Source organism: Papio anubis, chromosome 1, assembly GCF_008728515.1.
Source record: "Papio anubis isolate 15944 chromosome 1, Panubis1.0, whole genome shotgun sequence".
Taxonomy (NCBI): domain Eukaryota; kingdom Metazoa; phylum Chordata; class Mammalia; order Primates; family Cercopithecidae; genus Papio; species Papio anubis.
Genome location: NC_044976.1, coordinates 123,286,491 through 123,296,975, shown reverse-complemented (window position 1 = coordinate 123,296,975; position 10,485 = coordinate 123,286,491). Strand labels below are relative to the sequence as shown.

Below are 10,485 nucleotides of genomic sequence, written 5' to 3'. Positions count from 1 at the left end.
CCGGTCTGAGAAATCTAAAGAAGCCAGGCCCGGGAGTCCTTTCTGATACTCCCTGAGTAATTAGACTGGATTTACACAATACAGGAAATCTCCATAGGGTAAACACTTAAACGGGGAAAATTTATTCCTTTATTTGACAGGAATATATTGAGTGCCATCCTGTGCTTGGCTATGGGTAAATCAAAGCAAACAAGGCAGGGTGCCCAGTCTAGTAGGTTAAGACAAACAGGTCTCCCAGCAGAACATCCATGTAAGCTGAACACAAGCGCTGGTCATGAGGATCTCCGAGAATATGACTCACTGCCCGCCTTTCTCAGCCCTTTGGTGCTGCACATACTACCCTGCCTCCTCTTTCTCCCCCGGTGGCCCAGCCCGCCCCAACACCCATTTGTTTCACACAGCAGACATGCTAAATCAGGCCATACGCTGCCATCAGCTGGGTGGAGATCCTTACACAGATGACAAAGAAACATATCTGATCATGACATTTTCCCAAGCCAACTTCTGTCTGAGGACCCAGTATAGATTCCCCTTTTTTTCTCAAGCACTGGCTCCAATCCAGGAGCTATTATTCGGGTGCCCCACTTCTTATGCTCCATTATGGGGTGCAAGTGGTGATCTCTAAAACCACTGTCCCATTTCTAGTATCTTAGGGAGATACTCTCTCTGAACTTTGAGGAAGAGTCAAAGAATGGGAGCTACAGAGTATTAGAGGTAGAAAAGCCTCTTAGTGATGGTTGCACCCAACTTCCCCATTTTACAGAAGAGGCAACTGAGGCTAAAATAGGTGAAGTGGCTTATTTAACGTTACAAAAAGAATTTGTGGCAGAGCTGGTATAAAAACAGAGGTAGGAGAAGCTGGGAGACAACAGTCACTTGTAATGTCAGGTTACACATTTTCATAACTTTGTAATGAAAACCTTCTCTCACTACATTTTGCCATAGAACTAAAAATTCCAAACCACAAACCCCCCTTAATACTTTTCATCTAATATGATTGTGACCCTCTTAGCCTCTAAGTTGCGTTTCATATTTCCTGCCAGAGCACCTCCAACCAGGAATAGGAAAATGGCTTAACACATTATGAACCTATTATGTGGAAGGCATTATCTTAGGCAGTTTAAGACACAATCTCTCTGAGCAGAGAGACCACAAACTTGTCTGGAGTCATAGGGTCAGTAAATACACGTGTCTGACTCAAAAGTCCAGATCTTACCACAACACTGACAACACTGGCCTTCTCCCAAAACCTGCCGGCTAATTTAGACCAGTGTTCCCATTGTTCAGATAAGGAGAACATCACACGCGGAGTGACTAACACAGTGCCTGGCACACATCATAGGCCCTCAATAAATAAAGGGCAATTCTCTGTCTTTTCCTTTAGGTGTGAGGAATAAACAGATTTGAGTAATTTGTCTTATGGGTATTTACTAATATTGGCTGTACATTCACAATATATGTATAATATACATGTAAGATACAAAAATTTAGATGTATGTGACTATGTTTTATTTAGTAATTTTGTGAAATATTACAAAGTCTCTCTGCAGGTATTAGCCTTACTTGTCAGGAAATTTGGCAGAAGTATTTTCCTGCAAGAGAAATCATCATAAAAACTATCTTACCCAGGCAAGTGGGGTTAGGATTCTACTCAGTAGACTTTTCTACTCCAGAAATATTATGGGACAGCAGATTCCTAGTAGATCCCAGGATAGCAGCATCTCAGCCTGTTCAAGGAATCTCTGTCCAGTTTCCCTGGGGTTTCGTTCCGTGTTTTGGACTTGTCATTGTCTCTAAATGATTTACTGTTAAATCTCCAATAAATATTGTAGAGGTATCAAGAGTCAGGAAGTTGGCCGGGCGTGGCGGCTTACGCCTGTATTCCCAGCATTTTGGGAGGCCAAGGGGGCGGATCACAAGGTCAGAAGATTGAGACCATCCTGGCTAACATGATGAAAGCCCGTATCTACTAAAAATACAAAAAATTAGCCGGGCGTGGTGGCGGGCGTCTGTAGTCCCAGCTACTCTGGAGGCTGAGGCAGGAGAATGGCGTGAACCCGGAAGGCGGAGCTTGCAGTGAGTCGATGTCATGCCACTGCACTCCAGCCTGGGAGACAGAGAGAGACTCCACCTCAAAACAAAAAACAAAAAACAAAACAAAACAAAAAACCCAGGAAATTTGGATTATCTTACATTAGAAACAGTGCATCAAGATTACACGGCACATGTATATATATGTAACAAACCTGCACATTGTGCACATGTACCCTAGAACTTAAAGTATTAAAAACAAGAATTTGACGTCAAAATGAGAGGCACAGGAATTGATGTTAGTAGGAGCTGAGTCACATTTGTAGGATCAGCTTTTATCAAAAAGGCCACAGACTCCTGGAACTGAAGTCCTTGTGATTTCCTCAGTTTGTTTTTCCTGAAATTCAAGTGTTCCATTTCTTACTTAAATCTGTGACTACTCCATTTCCAATAAATCCTTTGTCACCTGAAACAAAAACAGAAACAAAAACAAAAAAACCAAAACAAACAAACAAAAAAACAGAATATGGTAGAACTTTTGGTTAAACAAAAAATGTCTTGAAACTGAATATTCTGAAGGCCATAACTCATCGGTTTTAAAATGAGACCCTGAAGTCCTTGTACCGGGAGGCAAAGATCACCTGATGCTGGTGCCGAAATGCACCCTACTCGTCTTATGGCCCAAGGTGCCATCTCACAGACATGAAAACCAGACCCAGAGAGGGAGTTACGCATGGCAGGGCCAGAAGAGAACCAGGTACACTAATGCTCTTGGGCAATTGTTTTAGATTCTCCTTTATATGCTCTAAAAGTATAGCTATTTTTTTTTTCCTGCAGAGAAAATTAAACTTTAAAAGGCACAAATCACATGGCCTGTTTGCAACCTGGCAGTGGCTGCTGGGATGCCCCACACTGAGGCTGCCCTTAGCTCCCAGGCACTTCTGCCCCTTTCTGCTTCAATTCTCACTCTCTCATCACCAGCCCCTTACACTTGTTGTTCTCTGCCCCTCCCGCTCCCCGCAGCTGACCCTGCCTGTGCCCTTGCCTCTGCGTGGAAAAATCTTCCTTCACTGCTTTGTTAGTAACACCTGCTCAACCTTGGGGTCAAGCTGCACTTGCTCAGGGAAGTCTTTTCTGATCTTCCTGACCATGTAAAATGTGCATATTACAGAGTATTTGAAACACTTTCTTTATAACTCTAGTCTTAGATGCAACTTTCATTTGTTTATTGAATTACTTGATTTTTAAAATTCTTCCTCTCTGCTGTAAACTCCAAACCAATAGAGATGGTACCCAGAATGACACAGAAGTTCAATGACTGTGTATTAGATAAATGAATTATAATCTGACAAGAAAGTTGTTATAGACCCTTCACACTGGCCAGGTTACTGAGGGTTTCTCAAGCACTGGTCACAGGCTGCTCAGTGTCCTCTGCGCTGTGTAAGAGCAAGGTCATGCTGCTATGTGTTGGGGTCACTGGTGGGTGCTCTCAGAACTCACCTGGATGCCTGGAGGACCTAGACCTCAGGGCTGATGCTTCTCTTTACATTGTCTTTTCTACATATCCACCTAACACACAATCAGGGCTCCTGCGAAGGTTTGGGGTTATATAAAGCTATTTCTGCTCTAATCCATCTCATATCTCCAAATTCAGCCTCCTAGTTCATGGTAAACAGAGACTTTATTTGTTTTTAATATGACATTAGATTTCTGGGGTCCAGATGGTGGTTACACGTGTGTGTTCAGTGAGTAATACACTTATAATCTGTATACTTTTCTAGAAGTGTGTTTCATTTCAATAGAAAATGTGAAAACATTTTTAAAAAGCATTAACAGCAACTTATATAGTAATAATAAGAGACAAACAGAGACAGAGAGAAAAACAGAAGAGAAAGAGAGAAATCAAAAAGGGCAATTTAGGGAGGTGGTTAAATAAATCTTTGAGCAACCACACTAAGAAAATATTAAAAACCAAACAACAAAAGGAAATAAGATACAACTATGTGCACTAACCAAAATTTATGTTCAATATTTGTGTATTAAATGAAAACAGCTAGTCATAGGGCAACATGTATTATGATCCTATATAATAAAACAGAAAAGTCTAAGATATGCAGTCAATTGAGATGTACTAATGTGTAAGTTTTTGCTCCTTGACTTTTTCTTCCACTCATACACCCTATTAAAGAAAATTATATTTTTGCCCTTTGAGCTTTATAATTGTGCTACTGAACTAGATGTGTGCTACCTGTGCACTGTAAGCCAGGACAGCCAACATATCTCAAATCCACCTTTCCAAAGATATGGTTTCAGAGATATTTATGGAATAGAGGAGCAAGGTAGTTCAGGGCCTGGGGAAAGGCAGTTGGAGGCGAGGAACAGTGAGGCAAGTGGCGATCTGCACATGCATGGTCGAGCTTCACGGCTCTTCATAAGAAGCATGTTCAGAAAATGGTGGTATTAGCATAATCTGAGGGAGGAGCTTCTGACCCTCTGACATCAAAAGGTCACCTCTCAGGCATTCTTGCAGGCCCAGTTGAAGGGTCAGTGGTTTCAGCTTGAACTAGAAAACAACCAACAGCAAGTTCTTAAAAAAACAACAAGGGACCATCAGCATGGTAACTTATGTGTCAGGGATGTTCTCTAAAAGGAAGCTAGCAGATTGCTTAGCTGTGTGACTTTTAGCTACACAGGTTTTAAGATTAACTAGACGTAAGTAACTAAAAGCAAGCAAGGCAGGTTAAGTTTGGTGAGCTTCATAAGGTTAGCTCTTGGTTTCAACTACATTCCTCCCTCTTGTACAAAGTCGGTAGAGTGAGTTAGAGAGAACATTAGAACAGCTGGAGAAAAGAGGAGAGGTTTTATTCCTCGGTTAATTCCTGTGGAGCAGAGAATACTAAGATTGGGTAAGTACAGAGAGAATTAACAAGGGAGACAGAAAAACTCAAGTCATTTGCATAACCAGTACCAGAACCAGGTGGGATTGAGGAGGAAAGGAGAGTAAGCAAGGAGAGAAAGAAATCAAAGAAGCCACAATGTCTGGATGTTAAGAACATTTGGGAGAATTTAGTGAGAAGCTGATGAACAGCTATGGAATATGAAGGAATTCAAAAGGATAGAAATGGGATTTTTAGAAGTATGCATTGGATTTTAAAGAGATTTCCCTACAATATTTTCAGTGCTGGGTTGGGCTTTGCAGATACCATTCTCTAAAGAGACCAGACCACAGGGAACTTCAGCACCCCATCCTCCTACGTCGCAGGACCCAGTTGGTACAAGAGGGAAGTGTGGCCCTGGCCAAGGCAGTTCCATCCCTGAGTGGGTTTCCAGTGACTGGGCTGCAAGTTTAGGGAGTTTGGATGAAGGGATGGTGTGCTGTTTGTGGAACTACAGGTGTTTAGACATTCAAAGGCAGCAGAGTAGTCAAGATGACCTTCTGCTAGTGTCCAGGGTTAATCCACGGAGACAGTTTAGAAACAAACACATGATTCCCTGCTCTTTTTCATTCATTCCTTTATACATTCATTTATGCATCACCAAACATATTGTCTCCTATGAACCAGGCCTTGTGGGGTTGTTTTAAATACTTGTTACTCCTCTATTTTTTAATGTGCGTATTTTGGAATCTCTAGTTACAGAAGTCCACCCCAAATTCTCTAGAGCTAGCTAAGCAATGGAGAAGAAAGAGTTAACTAGGATGAGGGGCCCAGAATGGGACCCAGAAGCCCCTCACACAAGATTCACCTTCCTTCGGAGATGGCTCACTTACTACCCAGACTGACCTGGTGAATAGCTACCCACTTCAGGGGGCTCCTAGTCTCTTCCTTCAGGCGTTCAATCTATAGTTTCAAGAGAGCAAGCCTGTCAGGTGAGAAAATGTAATTCATAAAGTCCTGCATGGGTTCAAGCCCTCTGCACAGTGGTGGGGACATGGTCCAGTGATACTCCTGAGTGGACACAATTTCACAATCCCTCCAACACCCAGGAAGATGAGAGTCTCTTCATGGTCAACCCCGCTCTGAGACTCATCAAAGGGCAGCACAAAAACAGCCCCAACTCTCAAATCTCCGTTATCAGATGCTTCTAACTTGCATGGGAAAGTTTATTCACAGCATTCTAGAAGGCATGGGGCTCCCAGGCTGGGATTTCACCAGCTCAGTCCACTTGTTCATGTTCATGAAGATCTTTCCTCTAGCTGAGAAACAAGAGTAAGAAGAGAAAGACGCAGAAGAGTGCCTGATAGAAAGCATACATATGGACCAAACAAACAGACAGAAAATGAATTGCATTCAGAGCTTTATTCATGCCAAAGTTTGGGGATTGCGCTAACTCTGGCAGGCTGCCTTGGTAGAGAAGCAAAGCACAGAGGCGAAGTGATGAGGTTCTACCTCACTGGCAATAACAGAAAGGGGGCCAGAAGCTGGTGTGTGTTCCAGAAGGGGTAGCTGGGCAGTGCATTCCGGAGTTGAGCTGTCGTATGTTTAGCAGCAGCAGTCATCCTCATGGTCACAGCATGCAGGACCTCGGGACCTCATGGGGATGATTCCCAAACAGCAGCACCCAGAGCTGCCACATCCACAGCCGCAGCCACAGTCCCCAGAACCACAGCATCCAGAGCTTCCCGAATTGTCACAGCAGCCAGATGATCCTGTGTTGCAGTCCTGGGGCCGCTGAATCCAGCGTCTCAGGGGACTCACGCCGAAGGTCCGGGGAGCCAGACAACAGTAGCTGGTGGAACAGGGAGCAGAGCATGGGTCAGGGGCACAGTACTGGGAGGTTGAGCCACTTGTAGGAGCTTGAACGTAATAGCTCTGGCAAGGAGAAGCACCCTGGACACAGCACGTCTGGGTCTGGCAGGGAGCTGGACTTTTGATGTAGGTCGTCTGGCAGGGAGCTGGGCACTTCACGTAGGTTTGGCAGGGAGCTGGGTATTTCACATAGGTCGTCTGGCAGGGAGCTGGGCACTTCACGTAGGTTTGGCAGGGAGTTGGGCATTTCACATAGGTCGTCTGGCAGGGAGCTGGGCACTTCCGCGTAAGTTTGGCAGGGGAGTTGGGTGTTCACATAGGTCCGTGCAGCGGGGGAGCTGGAGCACTTCCGCGTGGAAGCGGTCTGGCATGGAACTTGGTACTTCCATAGGTTTGGTGGGGCGCTGGGCAAGAGCCCGTCACACAGACAGTTTTGGTCTGGCATGGAACTGGGCATTTCACAGAGGCACCATTGGTACCCTGTCCAGCCCCTAGTCCCGAACCTTTCACACAAGATGGAGGGAACTGTGGCTGCTTCTGCTGGTCACACATTGTTCTGTGGCTTTGCAAAATCTGTAAAGAAAGGTTTCATTAGAACTATGTAACTATGAAGGTTTCTAGGGGAAACCTTCAACATCTCCTTTGAATACAGTGATTTGCAAGCAGCGCTTTCTTGAGAAGGATGCAGACATCCAGAGGCTGTATACTTGTCAGGAGGTAGATTCAGAGCCAGGGACTCTCAGCTCTGCTCCTGTGCCTGTAGCTGGCTATGTGGCTTGGTACAAGTCACCGCTCATCTCTGGGCCTCAGTCTCTATATTGGGAAATGGAGGCTTGAAATGGTGCTGCCTGTGTTTCTACCCAACTCTCCGAGCCTCCCCTCATCTTACTTCAGTGTCTGCATTGTGAATTACCCTTTGGAAACTGCTGCTCCCAGATGATTGCCCCCTGCCACCAGTTCTCTCCAGGGTGACTTCCCCTCTTCCTCCTGCCCAGACAAGGAATACCCAGGAAAGGCAAATTTGTGTCAATGGACCCTGAGCCAACATGAGCCTCAAGCTGTGCCCGGTAAGGAGCAAAGAACAAGGCTAAATTTGAGCAGGTTTCCACCACGTGCTCCTCGAACCAGCTGGACTATCAGTTGGCCTCATTAGCCCATGGACCCAAGAGAGGACTGCACAACCATACTCAGCTAAGGGGATGGGGAGCCAGTTCTCTAAAGTCCCTTCTTACACAGGAATATCAGCTCGTCTTGCCCCCCTCCCTTTCCTCTCACACCCCAGGCTCCAAGTTTCCCACCAGCATTGCCTTCAGCCTCCTTCAGTAGATTTCCTCAGTGTCTAGTCCTCACTCACCCTTCATCCCATAGCTCTCATTCCACCCCAGCTTCACCAAGGCTCTGTTTCTCACCATGTCTTTATCCAGTATAGAGACTTACCCTCTTTGCTGACAGGAATAAGACTGGAAGAAGCCAGTGATCTGAAAAACTGGCAGGTGGGGAGACCTTTTATAGGGCAGCAATGAGGCAATTTAATGGCATCTAAATGAAGCACCAGAGATCACAAGGAGGAGGGCTGGCATTGCATTGGCAAGATTCCTCCCCAGTATGCCTGACTCCTCAGTCAGAGGCAGGGCATGTCTGTGCTTGACACTGGGTTTTCCCAAACACTAGATAAATGATTCCTGTTCCCTTCTTCAGGAAACAAGTCAGTCTCCTTTTCCTAGAAGTTATGAGTGATGCCTATGTGATCTGTCTCTAATGAAGCTGTTTCTAGGTCACTTGAGTCTTCAAGGACTTATCCAAGGTATAGTTAGATTCTCAATTTTTCATACACTGTGCCAAAAGCTAAGTGTAGCTTAGATAATCTAACTAAAATTGAGAATCTAATCTAAAGCTAAGTGTAGCTTTTGGCACAGTGTATGAAAAATTGAAAATTGAACTATAGATTCACTTCACTTCACTCAGCCTGAGTGTTCTGTGGGATTCCAAGGTAACTTCTGCTGGTCTAGGTTGCTGAGCAGTTTGGCCCAGTGGTCTCTGGCCCAATATGACAGCAACACCTCCAAGAAATGGTTTGTTTCGTGTAATATCAGGTTATTCTAGGTTCATTTGGAAACTGGGTGGGTGCTTGATGATCCTAGGCTCCAGGCTGGGGTCTAGACTGCCTCCCTTCAGCCTTCTCATGCCCCTTAGGCTCCCCGATTCTTACCTTTCAGGACCTCACTACCAGGCTTCAATTCCAAAGAATGCTGAGCAGGGAAAATTCCAGCCAGATGAACACTGTGTGATAACAACAACAACAACAACAACAATAATAGAATCTAAAGTTTATTTGAATACTTTATATATAACAAACAATTCATGAGGAAGTACATTTACAGAGGGACACAACTGAGGCCCTGAAAGATTAAGGGAGTTACCCATCATCACAAGCCGGTAAGTAAGGAAGCCAGACCTCAGATGCAGGCTGTCTGCTTTCATAGATCATGATCTTTATCACTACAATATGTTGCCTTTTATTTCTGAACATGGCATTGTCCTTGAATCCCTGCCTCTTTTCTTTTCCACAATGCAGAAGATGCAGAAAGAGAGATGGGAATATTATGTACTGAGCACTTACTATGTGGTGGATACTGTCCTAGGCTCTTTGCCTGTGTTATTTCATTTGATTTTGAAATAACTCTATGAGACAGGCTTCATTAGCCCCAATTTTACATAAGAGAAAACTGAGACCCAGAGGTCTATTTCACCAAGGTCATCCCATCAGTAGGTAATGGAGTGACATTGGAACCCAAATCTATCCAACTCCAGAGCCCATGCTGCCCCCACTGAGCTGTATCAGGTCGCCCACTGAAGAAGGTTTTCTTGAGCCTAAGCCTAGCACTGGTCCAAATAAATGTCAATTCCTTAGATAAGCCAGTGCAGGCTCTACCGTGGCCTCTATGGCCTCTCAGGTAAATGGTTCTATTGTATTTGTACATAATAGATCCCCACATTTCCCAGGACCCATAGGCTTTAAGGCCTCTACATTTCCTAAACAAAGAGTTTGCAAAGACCCACTAATTCACAGACCCTCCCCCATGCCAAGTCAGGTCTTGCAAAGTCTTCCCCTGAATACTTTAAAAAATCTCCCCAACTCCGCCTACCAGGCACCCCAACCTCTGGTAACCAGCACTCTGCTCTCTATTTCTACGAGATCAACATTTCTAGATTCCACATATAAATTAGATCATGCAGGCGGCCGGGCGCGGTGGCTCAAGCCTGTAATCCCAGCACTTTGGGAGGCCGAGACGGGCGGATCACGAGGTCAGGAGATCGAGACCATCCTGGCTAACAGGGTGAAACCCCGTCTCTATTAAGAAATACAAAAAACTAGCCGGGCGAGGTGGCGGGCGCCTGTAGTCCCAGCTACTCGGGAGGCTGAGGCTGGAGAATGGCGTGAACCCGGGAGGCGGAGCTTGCAGTGAGCTGAGATCCGGCCACTGCACTCCAGCCTGGGCGACAGAGCGAGACTCCGTCTCAAAAAAAAAAAAAAAAAAAAATTAGATCATGCAGTATGTCTATCTATGCCTGGTTTATTTTGCTTAGCATATTGTCTTCCAGGTTCATTCACCTTCTCACAAATGACAGGATTTCCTTCTTTTTATAGAATATTATAGAATAATATTCTCTGTGTATATATAGCATTTTTAAGCATCCATTTATC

The 10,485-nt window shown here is 44.8% G+C and overlaps 1 protein-coding gene across 1 annotated transcript; it reads right to left on the bottom strand.

Moving 5' to 3' along the window:
- Positions 1-2,086: 2,086 nt before the first annotated feature.
- C1H1orf68 (chromosome 1 C1orf68 homolog) lies at positions 2,087-10,077 on the bottom strand. The gene is given in 3 exon segments (XM_031652839.1): positions 2,087-7,051; positions 7,119-7,166; positions 7,169-10,077. Coding segments are annotated over 3 exon segments (750 nt in total). The 5' UTR covers positions 7,332-10,077; the 3' UTR covers positions 2,087-6,512.
- Between the last annotated feature and the right edge of the window lie 408 nt (positions 10,078-10,485).